The sequence below is a fragment of the Motacilla alba genome, chromosome 9, assembly GCF_015832195.1.
Source record: "Motacilla alba alba isolate MOTALB_02 chromosome 9, Motacilla_alba_V1.0_pri, whole genome shotgun sequence".
Classification (NCBI taxonomy): domain Eukaryota; kingdom Metazoa; phylum Chordata; class Aves; order Passeriformes; family Motacillidae; genus Motacilla; species Motacilla alba.
In genome coordinates, this window is record NC_052024.1 from 6,309,575 (window position 1) to 6,328,805 (window position 19,231).

A 19,231-nucleotide genomic window follows, 5' to 3' on the forward strand; every position below is an offset into this window, starting at 1 on the left:
GTGGAGCTGGAATCACTATAGGGAAGGGAAGGGAAGGGAAGGGAAGGGAAGGGAAGGGAAGGGAAGGGAAGGGAAGGGAAGGGAAGGGAAGGGAAGGGAAGGGAAGGGAAGGGAAGGGAAGGGAAGGGAAGGGAAGGGAAGGGAAGGGAAGGGCATGAAGATTTCTGCCTTACCTTGCTTACCTTTCCCTTTCCCTTGCCACTCCTACTCCTCCCTTGCGGCCGTCTCCCACCCACAGCTGTAGCCCAGAGCTCTGTTTCCACCAGATGGCAGCCTGGCTTTGCAGTTGCTCATTTCACCCCAGCTACTCTTTTCCCTGGACACCCTGCAGGCACAGAAGCGCCTTGTGTTGTTGAGCTCGTTGTCCTTCAAGGTGGCCAGTGACCCAGGCAGAGCTCCCCGCTCTCCTCCCCATTCCTCTCTGGTGGAAGGTGCCACGTCTCTCCATCACAGACGTGGCACCGTGGGAGGGCAATGCGGTGTGGGCATAGCACATGCCACCCCTTCCACACAGCAGCCCGTTTTCAGGCAGTCCTGGTGTAACATACCTGCAGTGGCCTTCCTCTGTCACACGCTGTGGTGAACCTGCAGCCGTCCGGACCCTCCCGACCCTCGCTGGGGTAGCCTAGAGCCCCCAGGCAGTTATGGAGGGGCAGGGTGGCTGTAAATGGCCTCATCAGTCATTTTCTGAGTAGGTTAGTTGGGAATGAGCTTATCCAAGAGGGTCAACTGCAGGTCACCACATCAGAGAACTGCTTACTACCTGCCCGGAGGTGTCAAACAGCCACATAACAGACGCTGGGACCGGTTCCCCGTGACGCACAGGCTCGGGCACGCGGGAGCCATAAGCAGGCGGCGTGTCCGAGCCGGTTCTTTTCTCTCCCCCTCCTCCCCGGTGGGTAAATCCCATCAGCCGCCACCCTAAACCGCCCCACGCCAGCCCTAATACCACCTCGGGTACGCCATCAGGCTCACATCAGCCAGGCGAGGCTGGGGAGGCGAGGGACTGACAGCCCTGGGAGGGACACCCCTGCCAGAGCCGGGGGGACAGCAGAGGTGGCATTGGGCACTGTCCTGGGAAAGGGGGCTGGGTGGTGGGAAGAGGCCGCCTGCTGCCCGTGTTCTCTGGGGAAGGAGAGGGAATCCAGGCCTGAGCCGAGCTTTGTCCTGGGCTAATTTTAGACCAAGGAGGTAAGAGAAGGGAGGCGCATAGAGGGGCTTAAGGGGTCCCTCTGGCCTGCCGCAGGGCAAGCCTGATCTCCGTCGCCCCTGCAGCGCCTGGTGAGCCGGCGGTGTCCCGCTGCTCTCCCCGAGTGCGGGGGCTCCCGGTCGGGTTCCGGGCATGTCTCGCCCCACGGAGCGGAGTGGAGCGGGCAGCACTGTGGGGTGTACGTGGTCTGTGCATCCCAGCGCCAGTGCAGCGCCCTGCTGTGGGGAGCAGGGGGGACTTGAGGAGGACCCTATCGGTTAAGGGATGCGTTGGAGAGTGACCATGGAGTGGGGGGTTCCCTGCATGAGGATGTGGGGAGACAGCCTGTGTGGGTCATCTAAATGGGGGTGGCTGCTGTGTGGGAGAGCATACATGTCAGAGGTCAGCCTGGGGAATACTGGCGCACCACATGCGCGGGGTACCTCCGCATGCAGTGGCGACAATCCCCACGGCCCCCCTCTTTTTCCTCGCCCCCCTTCCTCCCCCTCTTCCCCCCCGTCCCGCCGCGCCTCCTTAAGTGCCCGCCCCATCCCAGCCTCCCTCCGCCCAGTCCCGCCCCGTCCCGCCCCGCTCCGCTCCCTCCAAGTGAGGGAATAAAGTTGCGCACCGGGGCGGGCGGTCCTGCCTGGAGCGGAGCGGGGCTGAGGCGGGCGGCTGTGCTGCTCGCCGGCGGGAGCGCCGGACCATGGCCTCGCAGGAGCTGGCGCAGAAGCTGCAGCGGCGGCTGCAGCTGGAGGAGAGCGGGGCAGCGGCGGAGGGCGAGGCAGAGGCGGTCAAGGGCGCGGCGGCGGCCGGGGAGGTTGAAGAGCGGAGCTGCTTGACGGCCAGTGCGGGCGCAGAGCTGAGCGCTAAGCTGTGCCGGCGGCAGGACATAAACGAGGGCGCGGCACAGCCCCGGCGGGCCGCCGTCTTCAACCCCTACACCGAGTTCAAGGAGTTCAGCCGCCGGCAGATCAAGGACATGGAGCGCATGTTCCGCCTGTGAGTGGGGCGGGAGCGGGGCGGGGGGCTCCCTGCCCGGCCCGTGGGCTCCGGGGCTGGGGCTCTGCCTTCCCCCGCAGCCCCTCCCGGCCGGCCCCCGGGGGCACATCTGGAGGAGGGCTGCCCGCTCTCAGCGGCACGCTCGCGTTTCTCCGCGGTTTTGCGGTCGGGCTGGAGGAAGCCGCGGCGCGTTCGCAGCGCCATCTGATCCCCAGATTGTCCCTGTGCTTTGCCGGGGGGGCTCGTGGAGTTTGCCCGGGGCTCAGCCCTGCGTTTAACTCGTGGCCTCGGCTCTGCTTGGGAATGGGACGGCGGCTGTTTCTGGCGGCCCCCAGGGGCCATGGCTTTGCGGCACGCTCTGGGTAGGACGGGGGAGGAGCACAGGCAGTCTTCTGCTCCACACCCTGGGGTACCAGGTGGGTCTGTGTCCCAGGGCCCGGCAGAGCCATTGGACTTTTGCCCAAAACAACTGCGACCCTGAGCACCCGTAGCAGTCCTGCTGGCTCTGCCTGGCAGTGTCCTAGCTCCACGCAAAGTCCTTTCTGCCGGGCTTGGTGCTCCCTCCCGCGCCCCCAAGCAAAGGTAGAGCGCAGCCTCCTCTTGCCATCCCTGTCGTGGGGGCTGGGATGGGATTCCCCTCCCAGCAGGAAGGTTTGTGTTAAAGTCAAGCTGCTGCTAGCCACAGGGAGAGCTGCTTCTGTAAGCAGAAAGGCTTGGCCCTCCCCGGGGCCATGATCCTGCCTTTTTCTGTCCTCCAGACCCTGTCCTGCTCCTGCAGTTAGGCTGTGTCTGGGTACCTTTGTCTGCACTCAGTTTTCCCTCCAGCACCACAGACCCGTGGGCTCCTGGGGACCGGTGTCCTCCCAGCCCCACAACACAATGCCAGACTGGGAGGGAGCTGCTGCCAGGCAGGAGATGGGAGGACTACAGAGCAAGGTGTGAAGATGTACTTCACCTTATGGAGGTGACTGAAGTGAGATTTGTAACTTGTTAGATCATTGTTCTCCTAGCTGAAAGCTGCCTTGGGCACCTTGGATTGTTGTGAGGATATCAAGAGCTGGTTGAATGCTGTCAGCTCCCAGCACTGCGGGGTGTTGCCTGTCCCAGCCAGGCTGTTGCCACAGGAGACCAGGCGATGGGCTTTTGTGAGCTTACTGGAGTTTGGAGTTCTTTGTTGTACAGGCAGTGTTGTGTTGGCAGCTGGCGCAGGAAGCGAGGTGGTCCAGGCGGGACTGCTGCTCCACTCTCTCCTGTGTCCCTTTTCACTGTGCTTAAAGGGGATCCCACTCTATGGAACGCTGAGACATGGTGCTGTGAGGACTGGAGGACAAACAATGCAGGCAAGGCCTGAAAGCTGTGCGTGAGAGCCTGGACCGGGCAGTGGCACTGCCTCAATAGGGAAGAGGAAAGAAATGGCGGTGGTTTTGGGAAATAAAAAGTGGAAGAGCTGAATTGCAGCCTAATTTTTCAACAATGAGCTCATTAAACACTAGCCTTGTAAGCAGGAAAAGCTAGGCTTTGCAGTTGAATGCTAATCAGCTGGTCAATGTAGCTGGAAAGCATTGCATACTCTGTGAGAACTGCTGATGCCAAAGCGGGGAGAAGGTGGGCTGCATGCTCTCCTGTTGTGTTTCCTGGACAGGCAGCCAGGAAACCATGTCCTGGTGTTCACTGTTACAGGCACCTGAGGTTTGCAGTGGCAGAGGATCTTGTCTTTGGTCCATCTGCTGCCCGTGACCTGTCTCAGCTATTGGCTGACATCACGTGCTCCATGAGGAGAGGAAATGTTCCCCTTAATTCCTGTCAGTCAGAGCTTGAGTTAATGTGATTAAGGCTTTAACTCTCTGTATGGCTTATTGGCCCTGGCCACCACAACTCAGGGTCTTTCTTACATCCCTCTCTCAAAGGCTTTTTTTTTCCTTTAGTATCTTCTCATTGCCACAGGATGCCAGGTTCCCACTATGAAACTTCCCATCCAAAAAAATGTTTCTTATCAGTTTAGTGGGACTTTTAAATCTGTAGTTCAGACAAAATTTGAACCTGCTGTCCTGTGCATGATGTGGGCTAGGTCATGGTGCTCCAGCTGAAAAGATGTCCTGGTGAGAGTGGCAACCCTGAATGCCTGTCAGGGCATCCCATAGTATGGATGGTGGCCGTGACTGCCAGGGTGGAAGCAAAGAACTCATCTGAAAGTGGGACTTCCCAAAATATAGTGGTCCATCCAGTGCTGTGTGCTGCTAGCTACACCAGGAGCATCCTTCCAGAGCAGAAATAATGCTCTTTGCTCTGGCTGCCGCAGTTGGGCTCACTTTTCCCCCTCTCTTATCCAAGCCTCCCCTTGTCAGCATCTCTCCTTTTGGCCCCATTCCACTGGAGATGGGGCGCAGGTATCTGCTGGAGTGCTGGGTGCAGGCAGCTCTCAGGGTTGGTATTTTTTTGGCAGAAACCAGGAAGTCTGCAGCTCAGGCTAATTATAATGTGACCTAATTAGCTGCCTATTCTGACAATATGTGAGGACTGTGATAACCATGATAACCTCTCTTTCCTGAGTTGTCTAAGTGAACTCTCAGGGCCTCTGGAGTGTCACAGCTATGCTTGGTGCCATCTTTGTCCAGGAAAATGGCCGAGGGGAGTGTGAAAGCCAGGCAGTGAGGCTCTGCCTGGCAGGAATGACCTTTATGAGAAATGTAGGGGGGAGGAAAACAGAGAGCAGCTTCATCTGTGGGGCGCGAGGGAGTGGAGAAATTCCAGTCTTGCTATTGCCTTTTATATCTAGGGAATTTTATGTGTTGCCCACACATTGAAAAGTGCCTTGCATCTGGCTGGTGGGAGAGGCTGTGATGTCCCCTTGCCCTCCTGGAGCCACTTAGGAGCCACTTTGCCAGGTGCCCCAGCTTCGTCTGACATGGTGCAGCAGCCCTGCTCTCTCCAGAGCTGCTGTGTGCCGTATGTGACCTGCTGTCTGTGGACTTCCAGCGGGCAGGGAGGTTATTCCCATGCGGACTCAGTCTGGGCCTGCAGGTCTTGCCCAACATCTTGGGCAAGAAGATCTTAGTGGAGGAGACTCTCATCTTGCCCTCGTGTCCCTCCAAGAGCAGGAGAGCTCTTTCTGCCTGGGCTGGGGAGGATAAAGCTGCATGTGGTTGAGGAGCCTGTTCCTGTCCCCACCCTGGTATGGAGGAATTGTTTCCAAAGCTCTTGGCAATAGAATAGACTACTCCATTTGGAATGAGCACCAATGATCATATCTAGTTCAACAGCCTGATTGCTTCAGGGTTGACCAAAAGTTAAGCCCTGTTATTAAGGACATTGTCTAAATGTCTCTTAAACACTGACAGGCTTGGGGCACTGACCACCTCTCTAGGAAGCCTGTTCCAGGGTCTGACAACCCTCTCAGGCTGAAAGAAAGCCTCCCTCAGGTCCAGTCTGATCTCCTCTGAGGCAGTTTTGAACCATTCCTATTTATCCTATCACTGGATATCAGGGAGCAGAGCTTAGCACCACCTTCTCCATGTAAGGTGAAACAGAATGCTCAGAGGGAATAAAGTGCTACTTAGGATTTGAAATATTTAAGAGGAGATTATTACTTTAGCACCATTATTCCAACTGCTTTTACTTCATAGCTTCAATTAGGCCATTGCAGCATACAGGAACTGCAGATCAAAGTACAGGCGCTCATAGTATGTGAAGCAAGGTAAGGTGCTGCAAACATGCACAGGGAGGGCAGGTTCTCAGTCCAGCTTTTCTCAAGAAATGTGAATGTTTAGAAACTGCTCTTTGAGCCTTCAGCATATGTAATTTCTTATTCAGTTGTCCTTTTTTTGTTAAGTGCGGGTTTTTTTTTTTGGATGGAATGTGACTACAGAGTCACTGCAGGTGATGCAGTCCTTGGCATCTCCTTTTTCCTCCCTGATCCCTCTTTCTTCTGTGATGTAAACCCCCAGCACCTGTGGAACACCAGTGCAATGTTTGTACTTGGGCAATAATTGTGTGTAACAGACTTTGTGCTCTTAAGCAAGTCTGTTCAGCAAGTATTCCCTCTTTCCTCCGGTTTTGTCTCCTGCTTTCCTCTCCCACTGCTTCAGCAGCCAGGCACGCTCTGCGGTCCGGGTGGAAGCGGGCCAGCATGAGAATCTGGGTGCATCCTTGTTGCAGCAGATTTTGGCAGCCACTGCTGTGTCTCATTGCTGCCAGGAACACTGCTGTGGCAGCAGCGTGGCAAAGTTTCATCACAGCGACCACAGTGCCTGTACCTGCCTGCGGCATCCCAGCTGCGGGTGGGATCTGCTGTAGCCATGGCATGGACCTGCTGCTGAAGTGGCCTTCCTGTGACATGAGATGTCTGTGCCTGTTGACACAATTCCCCTCTGTCTGCAATGCCGGCGCATCACTCGGGTGAAGCTTGGCTCGTGCCCCAGGGAGCTTTGAGTCTGAAGGGAGCTCTGGTGTCACAGCAGGACAGTGAGTGATGGCAGGGCTCACCAGGCTCCTGAGTGCTGCGTGCTCTCTCGCCGTGCCACTCCTGGAGGCTGGGACGGCTTCCCTGGATGCTGGGGTGTGTTTAACTTGCCCTGATGCCCTCTTCCAGCTCTGCCTGTGAAGCTAATGGCTGTCCATCACCAGGATGCAGGCAGCTGTGTGTGAGAGGCGTCGGGGGCTGTCTGAGCCCAGGGCCCTGAAAGGGGGCTCCCAAAAGGCAGACAGGGGAGTTTTATGATCTCTTGAAAGGCAGACTGCGGGGTCTTTGGTAGGACTGAGGTGTGCTGGGAGCATCAACTGACGAGCAAGGTGCAGTCTGCATTGTGCCCCACAGTGTTGAAGTGCCTGTGGTCTGTTGGGGGTGGGTGGTGGGGAATGAACAGTGCTATTTCTCGTGCCTTGTAAATATGCCTCTCCCTAAATAGTCTGGCTGTGCAGCAGCTGGGTAGCTGTACCCGGGTCCTAAAATAGTTTGGCTGTTTTAGGAGGCGAGGGGGCAGGGAGGGAATATAGCAGTTTGCAGGGTGTTGCCGTTGGGCTTCAGTGCCCCTCTGTCTGGCTGTCCCTGAGTGCAGGGGACTGGTAACCTGATTTCTGGGTGCTTCTCAGCACCAGCTGTACTCATGCTCGACACCCATTGTGTGGCTGGTACAGAGTGCTGCTCAGCCAGGCCCGCTGTTGGCAAGACCCCATTTCTCACAATCCTGGCTTTGTCCTGCCTCTCTGCAGGGATGAGCCCTGAAGCTGTGCCCCACGCTTAACCCTTTCAGGGCAGCATACTGGCCTCTGGGCCAGTGTTTACCTGCAGGTAGTGTCCGTAACAGGGAGGGTGAGATGACCACAGCAGGCACGGGCTGGGCTTGTGCCCTACTTCTGCCTTCATCTGTTACACAGAGCTGCTGTGTGGAGCTGGGCAGTGTCCTGACCCCAGATGAACAGCCCTTGGAGGGGACTTTGGTATTACTTTGCTTTCTGCATCCAGCCAAAGGGCAGCCTGAGCCTGCTAGGCCCCCCAAAAAAACGCAACCCCAGATGCCTTTCTGCCATTGTACATTTTGCTGCTATGTCTAATCAAAGGCACTGCATCTCCAACAGTGACAGCTCTGCACCCTTTCTCCCAAACTTGAAAGACAAGCAAATTGACAATTAAATATTGCACTTGCTATGCTTCTGTGATGTCTTAGAAGTGCATCTCAGTGCTGGGTTGGATAATGCTGTGAATGTGCTTTAATTAACTGACACCTTCCTTGCTGTGAAGAACTGCTGTACTTCTTCCCTGTGACATCCCAGGCCTGTGACCTGGTTTCTGCTCTGATGGAGGTTTCTTTCCTAGTTTCTCAGAAGGTGGTCCAGCCTGGTTGCCTCATGGGTTTGCTGGGTATAGAGAGTGCAGGCAGATTGGTAACAGGGGCTCTGTGCCAGCCTAGTCTGGCAGTTATGTCCCTGTCATTAGGAGTCTCTTAGTCCTGGGACCCTTGGAAACTAAGAGCCACGAGGAGTATCAGAATATCAGAAGTAGTTGTGGGGGTGGTGGGACTCTGGAAAGTCATGGAGGCCACTCTAGTTTGGGGTAAAACCATGCTGTGCCTGTGCTCTTGAAAGCAGGGGCAGAGATCTTGGCTGCAGCTCTGCCTTGTGCTGCTCACGCCTGTACGCAGTTTGGGGCTGGTGCTTTGTTCGTGCCTTCCTTTGCCACAGCTTCCTCTGTGGCTGTGAGGTTTTTCAGCTGGAAAGGGCTTTCTTCCAGGCTAACCACAACTGTGCAGATCTTTGTCTGGGATGGCTACAGCCCTCATTTCTTTGGAAGAGTGCTAACAGTCAGTAAAAGATGATGGGTGGGGGGATTTGACTGGCTCCGGCCCACTGGACAGCTTCAGCACTGTGCCTAGGGTTCCCTTCTGAATGGTTGAAAGGATTTAACTCTGTCAGGGTTGAAATGGTGGCGGGGGGCAGTGGCAGGCTGTATGCCAAGGCGGAGCCCAGCTTGGGAGACCCTGCCCTGTCCTCTCCTGTGAAGCCCTAGCTCTGTGCTGAACCTTGATGGCAAGACCAGGATGAAAGAGGGCTGTTGAGTGGCTGATAACAGCGCACCCATCCCTGCAGCTTTTGGACTTTGAAAGCCGGTGACAGCCCTGGTGGGTGTGAAGCGCTGGATGGGCCGGATGCTTTACCCACACCCACAGCAGATGTTGGGAGGAGTTGGTGCACAGTCCTAGGCTGTGCGCAGCAGATCACTCGCTGCCTCCCTATCCCTAAAGCACTCCTCCCCTTGCACGGGTGCTCTCCTCTGAAGAGTCCTTGCAGTCCTTCTTGCTCCATAGGGAGCATGGTCCCACTCTAGTCTTGCTTCTGGAGGTGGACACCGGTTTTCTCTGCCAGCCTGGCCCTGTGGTGCAGCCCTGGTACCACAGCCCTGGCTAGGATTGCTGTGGTCCCCTGGAACTGTCTTTCTGCTCTGCCTGGGGACACAGAACAAACAGCTGCTCTGAAGTGCAGCTGTTGTAGTGGTGCTTGTTGTAGTACAAAAACATTTTGGAGAGAAAAAAATTTAACCGCTTGAGGTGGAGAGTTTTGCTTACAGAGAAAGACTGCTTTCTGCCAAGCCAAGAGGTTCTACTTGGTCTCTGTTCCCTGTTTCTCCTTGAAACTAGCTGGAAACCTGGCAGCAGCTGACTCTGCATGCCTTTGCCTCACCACGTTGGTGCATGGTGTAAGCTGCGTGCAAGTTGCCTTTGTGCTGGACAGGCAAGTGGGTGAAATGGAAATCCCACTGAGATAAGCTGAGTTCCTCTGTGCTCCTACTGTGTGGGTTGTTTGGTCTGAGCTCCCCTGAGTACTTCTCTCTTTGGTAAGACAGCTCTGAAAGCTGACAGCTACTTCTCTGAGCTTAAAATATCTCAGCACTGGCCATGTCATGCAGCTTCTGCTCTCCCCTAAGCTTTGAACCACACAGTGACTTTATCCCTGTGCATGGTTCCTCTTCTGGGTGGATGGGTATGGGGATGATGATGGTTAACCCTTTCCCCTTTGCACCCTGCAGGTATGACTCTGGACGGGATGGATATATTGACCTGATGGAGCTGAAGCTCATGATGGAAAAGCTGGGAGCCCCGCAGACCCATCTGGGGCTGAAGAACATGATCAAGGAGGTGGATGAAGACTTTGATGGGAAGCTCAGCTTCCGTGAGGTGAGGGTGGCTGCAGTAACAGACAGGGATGTGGCTGTGGGGTTGAAGGAAGAGGCAGCTGGGCCCCATGTCTATGGGCAGTAGGTAGCCCTCTCCCCTCTGTGTTTTTACAGTGGTGGGGTGCAGTGGAGAAGGCAGTGAGCTTCCCCATGTCAAGGGTGCGGAGCACTGCTAACCTCCATCTCCATGTGGCAGTCATGGTACCTGATGCCAAAGCTCTCCAATCTCCCTGCTTGCTGTGGAAGCACATTTGAGCACTGTTGCAGCTGCTGGGAGTGCTCACTGAGCTCCCTGCTGTAGCTGGAGGGAGTTATGTCCCTTGAGTTTCCAGATCTCATTGCTTGGCTCCTGTGGTAGAGCAGCTGAGGCCTCATTTCAGGTGCAGTGCAGGAGCTCTGCTTGGAGCAGCTCATCTCATGGGGCACAAAAGGCTCTCTCTTCCAGTTGCTATTGGGACCCTCTCTGCACCATGCAGTGACCAGCCATGGCAAGCTTTATGAGGGGTGGTCACCTCCCTGCAGCAAGGAATAAATGTGTGGATGCAGCAGTTTGGTACTGCATGCTGGCTCAGCAGGGACACAGCTCAAACAGGTCTGTCTGTTACCACTGTATTGTGACAGCTGGGACAGCAGGCCAGGATCCTCTGCCAGGCAGAGGACGAGAGGAAATTTGAGCAGTGACCTGCATGTACTCAGGGGTACCCAAATCATCTCAGCAGGAAGGGGGAACCCAGGTACCAAAAGCTCCTGTTGCATCACCTCCTCCTCTCAGACTTTGATAGCTGGCTCAGTAACAAGCAAATGGCAGTCGCACTGTGGCTTTCTGAATTAACCCACAGCCTCTTCATAGCAAGAGGAAGGGCAGCACTGCGTATGTCCTGCAGCGGTTTTGAGGGCTGTGCTGCTTCCTTCTGTCCTGTAGGATGCCTGCAGTGGGCCCCAGCAGCAGGGCTCCCTAGTTTCTGCAGGCATGATGCTCTCACCATGCCCCTTCCAGAGTAGGGCTCAGAATGTCAGGCTTTCCATTGTGGAAGTTTGAGAGCTTTGTCAGTACTGGGAGGGAGGATGAGCAGCCAAGGCCTGTGACTGGCTGGGCTGGTTGGGGCATGAGGGGTGACTGTCACTCACAAAGCTGCTGCACCATCTCTCTGCAGTGGCACATCACACCATCTTCTGCTGCTTTTGTGCCCCAAGGGCTTTGTTGGATTTATTTCACTGCAAGAGGGAAGCACAAAAAGACAGAGGCCAAAGACTTGGGTTACGAGAGAGAGGGAAGGATATGCAAGTTTGGGAACTGAGAACCTGTCCCTGAGTTCCCTGCTGCCTGGTCAGAGGTGAACTGGAAGTAGCAAAGAATCCAGTGGAGCAGGAAGAGCACCATGCCCATGGCCCCAGGTCTCCGATTGCCAAATCACTGTGTAGGCTGAGGAGCCCTCTATGGGCATTCTGGGCCACCCTTCGTTCCAAGGGAAGAGCTGGGGGCAGCCTCTGGGCTTGCTGCAGGGGCTCTCTCCCATGGAAGAGAAATGTCTTTATCCTCAAGGCCCAGAAAGATGCTATCGTGTCCCAACATCGGTGGCATGGCACAAGTAGCAGAGCAGCTCTTCTGCTGCCACCTGTTTGGAGCACAGCCTCCTGCAGGGGTGCCTGTGCTGCCAGCCCCTGGCGTGTGGCATGCGGCAGCTGGTGCTGTTGAAGTGTCTTGCCAGAAGGGAAAACAATGGCCATGCAACAAGCTTGAGAGGCCCATGGGTTGGAATGAGGGAGCATCACTGGCAGAGCTCTGGGGACAAATTACACAATTACACAGCACTTTGGCAGACACACAAAGCTTCTTGTGGTAGAGAGGAGCAGGATGCTTCTTGCCTTGCTGCAGGTGCGCCCTGTCCAGCTGCTGTGTTCAGGCAGAGGGCTGACAGGGAAGCAGGTTTCCTGGTGGGTCAGGAGACCTCAACCATAGGCCTGTCTCATTCTGCTTCTCATTGGTGGTGGCAAGCAAGCGTGAAGGGTGACTGAGCTGACTTGGGTCATTCAGATTATCCCAGGAGAAACCTGGTTTAAATGAGTGTCTGAACTCAGTATGGTGCATCTGTAGTACTGGAGGGCTCCTGTCTGCCTATCCAGAGGATACCAAGTCCTGGCATCCTGTGTGAACATACTCTTCTTGTGGCCTGGACAGAAAATTGGTAGGGACCTCTTTCACTTGCAATAGATCATGTTTTTTGTACTGCTTTGGGTAGTGTCTTCCCATCCCAGATAAGCTATTGCCTGGCAAACAGGCTGCTGATGAACCACAGGCCCTGTCAGGAAAGCTGCCTTCCACCATTGACCTTTGAACGTCCACCAATACGTTAACAATTAACTGTACAAGACTCCTGCTGTGGCTCAAGCAATGAAATTTAGGCTTAAAAAGATAAGGTATAGTGTGGGGGGGAAAACCCCCACACCTCTGATGGTCTAGTTCCATCATTACCACAGGAAACTGGAGTTAATTGTGATAGTAATGTGTAATTGGAGCTGCTACTTAGAACCCACAGAAATCCACCCACTGCCCCCTACACCCTCACCAGCTGAAATGTTGACTCACATGATGTGTTTGCTACCAGGGTTGGTGCAAACCACATCCTTACATAGTGCTGCTTTTCTGGCAAGCTGTTGTTGCAAGGCTACTGCTGCTGCCTGTCAGTCCCACACCTTTCCTTGCATGATGCCCAGCCTGCCTCTGTGGCACAGGTCTTGGGTCATGAAGGACGTGACAGCAGATACAATTTACCAAGTTAGTGGGTTGGAGAGTGTGGGTCATGTTGTCCTTTTTGAGAGCAGAGCTTTGAAAGGTACCTACCTACATGATTCACTTTTGCTTCTCTGTTGACATTTCCTTGAGACTTAGCTGCACATGGTGTGTCCTGGGCCCGGGAAGGGCGTTACGCAGGCTGGCAATGGGAGCTGAATGCAGATTGCTGGTGTTCTCTAGTTAGTAAGAACCAATACCTCAAGGTAAGTGAGCTGCAGGCTGTGTGCTGCAGCGATTGCTGCTGAGCTCCTGTGGGAACCAGCATGATGTCCCTTAGTGCACCTTGCTGGATCCTTGGGACTGACATTATGCTCTGTCCACCCTAAGCAGTGTTCTAGTCCCAAGTTTCCTTTAACTCAGCCTGCCCTTTGTGGCCACAGCAGCCTATATTCTTCTAGACGATTGCTGCGCCATCCCTTAGTTTCAGGGTGATTCATGCTGACTTGTACTCGTGACCCAGTCCCTCCCCAGGTGACAGCTGTATCAGGCCTCAGGATTATGCTGCCTCCACTGCTCTTTTCCAGTGCCAGGAAGTGGGACTTTCGGGGTGGAGCAGGAGGAAGCATGACTAATTCCAGCCTAGCTGCCAGCCCTCTGTGTCACAGTGCCTGGTGGTGGCAAAGGGGAACTAGCCAGAGCCCAGTGGATCTGAGCAAAGGGAGAGGATGTCTTGGGGAGGATTTGGTTTCTTTCCAGAAGAAGCCATTTATTTCTTACATGAAAACCAGGGAGCCATGTATTTGGTTTGTTTCTTATGTGTGTGTGTATTGGGTTTGCATGGCCAGGTTTTCATAGCAGGGGGTCTACAAGGAGTGGCTTCTGTGAGAAGCTGTTAGAATCTTCCCGTGTCTGGTAAGCCAAAGCCAGCTGGCTCCAGGACAGGCCTGCCACTGACTAAGGTGAGCCAATCAGGAATGGAAGTAATGCCTCTGTGATAAGATTTATAAGAAGGTTAAAAAGTTCTTGTGCAGAGGTAATTATGGCCAGAGAAGAGAGAAGTGAGAATATGTGAGAGGAGCAGCTTTGCAGACACCTGGGTTAGTGGAGAGGGAGGGACAGGAGGTGATCCAGGTGCTGGAGCTGAGATTTCCCTGCAGCTCGTGGTGCAGGCCATGGGGAAACAGGCTGTCCTCCTGCAGCCCATGGAGGTCCATGGGGATGTGGAAATCCACCTGCAGCCCATGGAGGATACCCATGCCAGAGCATGTGGTTGCCTGAAAGGAAGATGTGAACCCTTGGGAAACCCATGCTGGAGCAGGCTCCTGGCAGAGACCTGCAGACCTGTGGATAGAGGAGCCCATGCTGGAGCAGGGGAAGGACTCTTCTTGCAGAGTGGCAGAAGCAACCTGTGAAGAACTGACCATTACCCCCATTCCCTATCTCCCTGTGCTGCTGGAGACAGGAGGTAGAGCTGGCAAGGAGGGAGGGGTGAAAGGAAGGTATCTTTAAGATTTATTTTACTTCTCATTATCCTGCTCTAATTTTGGTTGTAATAAATTCAATTAATGTCCCCAAGTTGAGCCTTTTTTTGCCTATGACAGTATTTTGGTGAATAATCTCTCCAGGGCCTTAGAACTCATGAACTTTTGTTATATTTTCTCTCCCCTATCCAGATGAGAAGGGGAGTGATAGAGTGGCTTTGGTAGCCTGGCATCCAGCCAGAGTCAACCAACTACAATGTGTTTGGAGAAGGAAAAGTTCCCTTGCCAAGGCCAGCCTGCTTTCTGCCTGCCCTGTGCTGAGCACTCACAGGTTAAGAGGCTGTTGCATGGAGCAGTGCCTGGTGAGCTGCCTGTGCGAGAGGGCGGCCAGCGCTGCTGTCATCTCCACACCCTTCCTCATGGGAGGCCTACCCAAACTCTTGCATTCCCACCAGCTTCCGCGAGCAACTTGAAGCGGGGCTGTCTCAGTGTGAATGCTGGGACTCTGCTGCCCTCCTCTGGGACAGCTCGGGCTCTTCATAGGAAACATCAGACTCCCCAGCCTGGCAGTCTGAGGAGCACAGCACTAGAGATATTTGATGTTCCTGTGCAAAGGGATTTCAGGGCAAGCCTACCCGGTATCTGCAGCCCTCTAGCCTGGCCTGAAGTGCTGCATTGGCACAGCTTTGTGCTCCTTTTGTACCTGAGTGGCTTGACCTTGTGTCTGTTCTCTCTGCACTGTTCCAAGCACTGAGACACCTCCTGGGGGTCGCCAGGAATAGCAGGGAGTTACAGGACCTCTGCAAGTACACTTAGAGCTTCCACATCTTAATCTGGAGCTTGGTCAGCAGGTGGATGGTGGTGCAGGGGATCTTTATTTTTAAGCAGGCAGGTTTTGTTTCTTCTGTTAAAAAAAAAAAGAAGTATGTTTTTGTTGAATATAACTCTTTTTTTGTTTCCCTTTGCAATTCACTTCCCAATACACACTCTGCTGTAGTGACTCTGGATTTGTTAAATGGACATGGTCCAGTGCAGGACAGAGGTTTCACACCAGCTTGCTCTGTGGACACTTGTTCAAGACACTCTGTCACGAGGGCATGCACCTGGACTACTGTTCTCTCTAAAAGGACTGCACTAATGCCTTGGTTCAGGGAGGCATTCATCCTGAGGTGAACCAGAGCTGTGTTTGCCCTGCTTTCAGTGTCATGGGATGGGACCTGAGTCCCTGGAACACTTGGGGAGCTGGTGGAGGGCTTGTGGGGACATAAAGAGCCTGGTCAGTGGTTGCACTGGGCAGGTGCAGAGATGGCCTCCTTCCTCTGGCCACACAGCAGCCCAGGCTTGGTAGGAACTGTGCTTTACCAGGGCTCTGATTCCTGGGAAACCTTCTTTTCCTGTGAGATCCCTACTGCTTTTAGTCTGTAACAGGACTGTGTACTGGAGCACAAGCTCCTTGCTGCCACTTGGTTTATATAGACCCGGTTTCCTTTGCTCTGAAATGTGAATTCCATCCCTCTCCAGGTGATTGTGCTGTTTGTATTTTAAGTTGTTTGAGCCTCAGTGAAAAACCGGAATGTTTCCTCTCTGTCTTGCTAGTTCCTGCTGATTTTCCATAAAGCTGCAGCTGGGGAACTCGAGGAGGACAGCGGCCTATTGACTCTTGCGAAGCTCTCAGAGATAGATGTATCCATTGAGGGAGTCAAAGGAGCCAAGAACTTCTTTGAAGCTAAGGTATGATGTGGCACAGAGGAATATGAAAACACTCGGTTGTAGCTGAAGCTCAGCTACTCAGCTATAGCTGAATTTCCTTTCAAATGTTGTTGGACTCTAGCTAGAGTCTTTCTGTGGCTCAGTCGACACACCAGAGCAATGTAATTCACAGTCTGTGTTCTGGGCCTTACCCTGGTGGAACCGACTGGCTGACCTGTGGAACCGACTGGCTGGAACTAGGTGGCTGACCTCTTTTAAAGACAAAAGTGTCCTGAAAAACTAATGCAATAGGGACAAAGTTTTTCCATTTTGCAAAACTTCCCTCAACCAGAACACACTGAGTTCAGTGGTGAAGGGAGTGCTTTGGAGTGTAGGATTTCAGATATCTCTTTCTTTGTAACCTTTGGAATCGAAATAATTCTGCAGGGTCCTGGGGCTGGCAGAAAGAGCTGTACACCATCCGAAGCTGACAAAGCACCCTTTCTGAAAGCTCTCTTGGAGAGAAAATAATCCTGCTTGTTTATATAAGAAGTTTTTTTCCCAAGAGCCTAACACAGCTATTGCACAGCAGATATACTGAGATGAAAGCTGGAAAAATAGCCAGCAAGTAAACAATGTCTCTTTGATCTGCAGATTATCCATGGTGTAGTATGATGCTCTCAGATTTGGCTGTGATTCAGAGTGTTTTCTGCAGTAGTTTCTCCCACTGCATACTCACAGCCTATGCCCTGCTGCCTGGTAATAGAAATAATGTATGTGACCCAGTACTGATGGCCTTGTTTTGGTCACTTGTTAGTGACTTATCAGTAAGTGACCTTTCTTTTGTTGATGTTAAAGTAAAGGAAAGTAACAGGTATTGTGTGTAAATACCCAAGCATTGCAGTGTAATTAATACTTGAGCTGTCCTGGCTGAGGATCCCAGCAAGCACTGGGAGGTGCAGCAAGCAGTTCCGTGTTGCTCATCTGGGAGTAGCTCAGGCTTTGGCTCTCCCTCTGATGCAAGGATTGACACTTGTTTATTTTCTCTCTGTCTTGTAAAGGCTCAAGCCCTCTCCTCAGCCAGTAAGTTTGAAGCAGAGATAAAAGCTGAGCAGGATGAGCGAAAGCGGGAAGAGGAGGAAAGGAAGCACCGCCGAGCGGCTTTCAGGGAGTTAAAGTCTGCATTTACCCAGTAACCAGCCAGCCAATATGCACTCTGAAATTGCACACGACTTGGTACGTTTCCCAGATCAGGGCTCTGCCTGGACAGAACTGCTCGGATCCTGCCTAGAACTCATCACAGCTTTGCTAGCCTTCCTTTCAGGAAGATCCTCCTGAGCTCCTAAGGGCACAACTCTCGCAGTTACTGTGCGTTTATCATGATGTGAATAGTAGGGGCTGTGTCCGGGCTGTTTGCTCTGAACTGTTACGAGCACATGACCCTAAAGCAGAAACAGCAGGTAGCAAATCCTGGGTGAGCACTGACAAGCGTCATGTTTGCCTACTTCATTCTTTCCTATAGATCCTTTTTCTCTTAATCCCGTATTAATTCATTCCTTGCTTACAGGCAGGTAGTGAGGTCCTGTGTAAATCAGGGTGTACAAAGTACAGTTTGACTTCTGTATGTTTGTACTGCTGTTGGGTGTTGCCACCCTTTTCTTATTCCTCAAAGGCCTGTGCCACAGGCACCATGAAAACACTGTGAAGAGAGAAAGATAATTACTAGGGACATGGATCAAATTCACTATCATTTCCTGTAGCATTTTCTGCCACCCAGCATGTTGAAGAGTCTTCCAGTTTCTCTTCTCTGAAGTGCCATAGTAACAAACCCTTCAATCAGAGGTGAGATTCCCCAAGACTTCAAAGGGAAGAAGCTGGCTCTCTTAGACAAGGAATAGAAAACTGAGTTGCCTGACCATTTCTCTTCTTTCACATTCCATCACATTTAGTGTACTGTACAGCTTCACTGTTGTTTTTCAGGCTTAGGCAGCTGTACCTGTTTTTAGGGGTATTGTCAGCTGGACGGTGCAATTAGATGGCACACTGGGCTTTTCTATTTGGAAATTTGCTCATAGCCTGAATCGTGAAGGTGACATTGTTTGATTCCATTAGAGGCACAGCAGAGGACACCAGCACAGCATACTGAGCAAGCCCTGCTCAGAGAGCAGGGAGGTGAGCACATTTAACTGAACTGAATTTTGAGGGCTTGCATTATACTGTTACCCATTTTTCTTGGAAACACAGGGAACTTGCCCACAGATTTAGAGATGCCCACTGCTTGTCTGGATATAAACACTTTTGGTCATGGCAGGGGAACTTCCCTCAGAGACCTCTCTCAAGACAGGGATTTGCTGAAATTCTGCCTCTGCTCTTGCCCAAATTTGTGGCAAAATGTTGTTTGTTTTTTTTTTTCCCAGAACAAAACTCACCAGTCATCTTTTCACTTGTCTGTTCTGCTTCTTAAACTGTGAGCACTAAACTGTGAGCATGGAATAATAAATAGAAAAACCTCTACTCTTTAATGTCAGGTGAAAGAATTGCTAAACGATTAAACTGTGTATATATCTTCACAGATTATATTTTATAAATCACGCTTTTGTAGCTAAATATTTATAATTAAATGTTTTTATACTTTACAACAAAGCAGATAATTTCATCTTCAATTATTTCTCCTGTTGCTGAAATGTAAAAATAAAGCATTGTTATCTCCAGTCTTGTCTGTGGCTTATTTTGAATAAAGCATTTTTCACAAATTATAAAAGTAATCCCCAAAGCTCGGCATCCTGACTTGGATGAGTGGGGGAAGCGTTCAACCCTTTCTTGATAACACTTCCTCTTCTGCACAGCAGTTCTGGTGTAAAAAACTCTAATGTTTGCATTCCCTCAGAAAGGGACATGGCTGTGTAAATACTTGAAATACTGCCTACTGCTAAATGTTGACATCTGAAGGTTGTCAGCCTTTCCTTATCTTAAAATAGCCTCTGTGTCAGCCCCTGTAGTGCCCCAGCTGGGATCTGGGCAGGTTGCTTCAGCTGCAATTCCCTTTGCATTTCCTGCTTCTGCCTTTATTAAGGGAGAGAAAAGAAAAATACATGGATATCTGAAACTCTGTCTCCAAGCATTTTGTTTCTGTTATTGCTGATCTGCTAAGCTTTGTTGACATGGGCACACTGAGGAGGGGGTTCAGGAAGAGGTTTAACCATGCGTTGTTTCAGGTCCTGTGATGAAATAGAAGCCATAAATATTTTATCCTGTGCAGCTCTTCTCTGTGCCGATACATTCAATGTGTCTGAGTCCTTGGGTCTCAGAGATCAGGTAAAATCAGGGTGAAGGTTCCTTACTCTCTGTTTCCCCAGGGAAATTGTGACACTGCAGCTCTTGATTTGTTTGTTTGTTTGTTTGTTGTTGTTGGTTTTGTTGTTTTGGTGTTTTTTTTTTTTGTACAGCATAGCAAGCACTGCTGAGTTGTG

General features: G+C 52.3%; 1 protein-coding gene across 1 annotated transcript; it reads left to right on the plus strand.

The window, feature by feature from the left end:
- The first annotated feature begins 1,783 nt into the window (after positions 1–1,783).
- On the plus strand, positions 1,784–18,472 carry EFHD1 (EF-hand domain family member D1). Its single transcript, XM_038146211.1, has 4 exons — positions 1,784–2,191; positions 9,711–9,858; positions 15,669–15,803; positions 16,823–18,472. The coding sequence occupies exons 1-4, from the start codon at positions 1,896–1,898 to the stop codon at positions 16,955–16,957; spliced, it is 714 nt and encodes a 237-aa protein (XP_038002139.1). The 5' UTR covers positions 1,784–1,895; the 3' UTR covers positions 16,958–18,472.
- Positions 18,473–19,231: the final 759 nt, after the last annotated feature.